The sequence below is a fragment of the Triticum aestivum genome, chromosome 7A (genome assembly GCF_018294505.1).
Source record: "Triticum aestivum cultivar Chinese Spring chromosome 7A, IWGSC CS RefSeq v2.1, whole genome shotgun sequence".
NCBI classification, from domain to species: domain Eukaryota; kingdom Viridiplantae; phylum Streptophyta; class Magnoliopsida; order Poales; family Poaceae; genus Triticum; species Triticum aestivum.
This window is the reverse complement of record NC_057812.1, coordinates 545,411,474-545,415,268: the sequence shown is the minus strand read 5'-3', so window position 1 is coordinate 545,415,268 and position 3,795 is coordinate 545,411,474. Positions and strand designations below refer to the sequence as shown.

At 42.6% G+C, this 3,795-nt stretch overlaps 1 protein-coding gene and 1 non-coding gene across 2 annotated transcripts; one reads left to right on the top strand and one right to left on the bottom strand.

Moving 5' to 3' along the window:
* Positions 1 to 364: 364 nt before the first annotated feature.
* LOC123151881 (dehydrogenase/reductase SDR family member 12) lies at positions 365 to 3,486 on the bottom strand. Its single transcript, XM_044571521.1, has 10 exons — positions 3,172 to 3,486; positions 2,998 to 3,059; positions 2,763 to 2,882; positions 2,566 to 2,665; positions 2,347 to 2,427; positions 2,131 to 2,180; positions 1,839 to 1,989; positions 1,052 to 1,108; positions 846 to 967; positions 365 to 757 (listed from the first exon to the last, which is right to left on the bottom strand). Exons 1-10 carry the CDS (start codon positions 3,484 to 3,486, stop codon positions 541 to 543), a joined length of 1,275 nt encoding a protein of 424 aa, XP_044427456.1. The 3' UTR covers positions 365 to 540.
* TRNAG-GCC (transfer RNA glycine (anticodon GCC)) lies at positions 396 to 466 on the top strand. The gene has a single exon. It is a non-coding gene; the product is annotated as a tRNA-Gly (tRNA).
* Positions 3,487 to 3,795: the final 309 nt, after the last annotated feature.

Sequence of the window (3,795 nt, the reverse complement as noted above, 5' to 3'; positions counted from 1 at the left end):
CTTACCCTGGTAAAGCATTGTTTAGAGTTTGCTCTGACTTGATCTTTAAAGTGAAACCCACAATCTGACCTTCAGGTTTTGAATCCGACGACATCGTCACTTGCGTGCCGCTCCCCTCTTCAAGGGGCGCTTTTGAAGAACCTTTTTTTGTAGTCTTTGTGTTGTCATGAGATAATTGGTGTTGATGGTTATCAGTGTACATCATCAACCGTTGTTTTTATTGATTTGGTTCTTTTTCTCATCGATGTACCTAGCAAAATAATCGCCAAGGTCACTAATATTTGTTTTATCTTTTTAGAATCCGCCGAGGTCACCAATACTGTACCACGGATGGTAAACAGACTAAATTCTATCGCCAGATATGGATATAGAAATGGGGGCAGCCTGCCATCAAAGCACTAGTGGTCTAGTGGTAGAATAGTACCCTGCCACGGTACAGACCCGGGTTCGATTCCCGGCTGGTGCAAATCTTTTTCTTTCTTTTTTCAGAATTTCAATTTTATTTTCACTTCTAGGACTTCGATCCTTTCACTGAGAAACTTACGGGTTTGCAGGGAGACTACAGATGGAGCGAATGCTGTCAACAATGGAACCTATCTGCTCGTGGGATGATGCAGTCCCAGCAAACTTCAAATGTTTTTGCGCTTCAGCTCGGTCGAAGTAGAAAGCCCCTGGCACTAATTTCTCCTTGGGTTGCAAAGCCAACCAGACCACTGTGTCAGCCCCTTCTTCGTTCGATCTCAGGTTTCCTGATAGCCTGACATTGTATTGATGATATGTAAATTAGACCGTTGGTGCTATAGAACATAAATGGATAAAGAGGGTCGGGACAGCTGAAGACATACTTCTCCGATAGTCCCGGCAAGCTCTTCGAGACTCCAGGTGTATCAGCCCATCCTGGATGCATGGAGTAGAAACCGACTCCCTTGTTGCTGTATTTCTCAGCCCACCATTCAGTGAGAGCAACCTGAGGGAGTTTCCAGGATCAAGTTAGTCCTGTGTTACCATCTCTTGTCGACTCAGGGGAATTCAGACATTAAGGTTCACAAACCTGAACTCTCTTGTTACGAGCATATTGTTTTGTCCCGTCAAATTCGCTTTCGCTGTACTGTAGTTCAAAAAGAATAGTGAGAAAGGCTACATCTTAGTCAAAAGTAAAAGATAAACTTTTCACATGCCAATTCATTTCCAGTGATGAACAACCCATAGTATGTGTTTCCATAGCTTGAAACAAAAGACTGCAATACCATCATAATGACATCGAATGAGAAAGGCAAAAAGGTAATTGGACTAAGCTCTTGATAAGCAATCAAATTATTTCATTTTCAACAACAATCAATCAAGTGGGAAGTGCTCGAATATTCTTCCTAAATGAATCCCACAAGTAAGTAAATGGAGAACTTCATTAGTGTCCACAACTACTATTTGCTTCAACATTGATTTGAGGCAGCGATTTTTATTGCTCTCCACATCACAATATGGTAGTAAATTTGATAAGCCAAGTGGACACTGTTGGGAAGTTCCTGTAGAATAATTTTTTTCCTAGCACATGGAACAATGACAAGGAGGGTGTTTTTTATTGGTCTCCACATCACAATATGTACTCCCTCCGTTCCTAAATATTTGTCTTTTTGAGATTTCAAATGGACTACCACATACGGATGTATATAGACATATTTTAGAGTGTAGATTCACTCATTTTGCTCCGTATGTAGTCACTTGTTGAAATCTCTAAAAAGACAAATATTTAGGAACGGAGGGAATAGTAAATTTTATTTCTATACAGAGTAAAAAGTGGGGAGATATCATCTAAACAAAAGTAGAGCAAAGAGATTTACTTGCAAATTCGTGTTCAGTGGCTCAGTGTACATCCCTCCGGATGCAACTGTAAAGACACGAGCATCAGGTGCTGCTTTTTCCAACAGTGGCATCACTAGCTCTGTTAAAGTGTATGTTGCTGCCACATTCACAGCAAAATTGAGCTCCAACCTATATTAAAAAAACATCACCCCTTTTTTTGTTGAAATTAGCACGATAAATGCAGGATGCTTAGGAGTTATAAGGCCAGAGCAATTTGAAAAGAACCAGGGAAACAAGTAAATAAGCATGATGATGCAAAGTATTACACACCCTTCCGGTGTAGTCGTACGCTTGTGCTCTAGTAAGCCAGCATTGTTGACCTACAAGACAATCTGTTATATCTGCTTGTTCTGCCCAGTATTTAATGTAATTCTAGAGGAAACTTTGATGACTTATCTGATTATAATTGGAAAAAAAAAGATGCTGCAGCCAGAGATAATAAACACAAATTGCAAAATAAATAAAAATTGAAGCAGCAAAGCTTACAAGGACATGAAGTGGCTTCTCCAATGAAGAGAATTTTGTGGCAAATGACTTGACTTCGTTAATTGATGAAAGGTCACATATCTGCCACATCATAATAATTGAAGTGCTAGCCGGACACAAAATAATGAAAACAATTGAAGTGCTAGTTTGCCCATAATTACCATAGACTAAGGATAAGAATTGAGTATTGCAGGAAAAAACAATGTTGAAGCACCGTACCTCCAGATGAACATTCATATTGCCAGTTTTGGATCTTATTTCATTCAGAGCAGTCTCTCCCCTTTCTTTGTTCCGGCAAAGCATATAAACAGTGGCGCCACTAGCAGAACAAAAGGAACAAAGCATATAAATAGTTCAATCTTTTTCTCGTAGAGCAAACTATCAAAGTGGAAAAAAGAGGAATAGTAGTTTCATACTGAGAAGCCAAGCCCTGAGCTGTAGCATAACCCAGGCCAGAGTTTGCTCCGGTTACCAGGCAGTTTTTCCCATCCAACCGGATCTGCATATCCTCCTCTCTGAACTTCTTGGCGTGTTCCCTGTGAAATCAAAGCCTCGTCAATTTACGAGAATGATAGCATAATTGTGTCGACAAGTGCATACAACTAAAGCAAGAGGGAATCCGGCGGACTATTGGGCGGGGATTGGGCTTACACGAAGCCGGATTTGGTGAACTGGGTGAAGCCGTAGAGCCCGAACGCCGCCGTCCTCCATGCCTGCGCGCGCCACCAGCAATATCCGCAAAAAGGAAAATCATGCACATATAATCTTTGCGCTAGTATACCGGCGGATTGATGGTGGAAGATTAGCAATTAGAAACACCATTACCTTCTGGATGAACATGTTTTTCCTCCTCTTTCGCACGAGGTCTCTCCTCCACCGCGGTCTTCTTCCTCTAGCGCGCGTGCCTTGACGAAATGTTGCTTCGCCTTGGGGCCAAGCGGTTCGTTCTTTCTTCCGGAGCACGGAGGCGCCTCGCTGGCCGATTCTCCGCCGCGGGAGATGGCCCCCCCTGCTCTCCGTCTCCGGCACGGCGCCGCGCCGTTGGGGGGTTCCCGCGGAGCTGGGCTGGGCTGGGCCGGGCTGGCCGCGCAGGGTTCTGATTTTTGTTGGGAGTTGGGACACAAGTTTTATTGGGCTCATCGCAAAAAAAATGTTGGCCAGCAAATAGGGCAATTTCTGCGCGGCGACTATATCTCGGGAAGATAGTTAAAGGGTGCCCTTGCAAAGTTTACTTTCACCTTCTCATGCGCTGATATGTGGCGCATTGTATGTGCGCTGACAAGTGAAGCACTAATATGTGCGCCACTTTGTCGCAAACTAAAAATTTCCCATTTTATCGTAGATTTGTTTATTCAAAAAAATATCTCTTAAACCATGTGCTGAAATTCTGAAATGTTTTCATCGTTGAATTTCTCGAGTCGTGATTTTAAAAAACTAGATCCTATGATA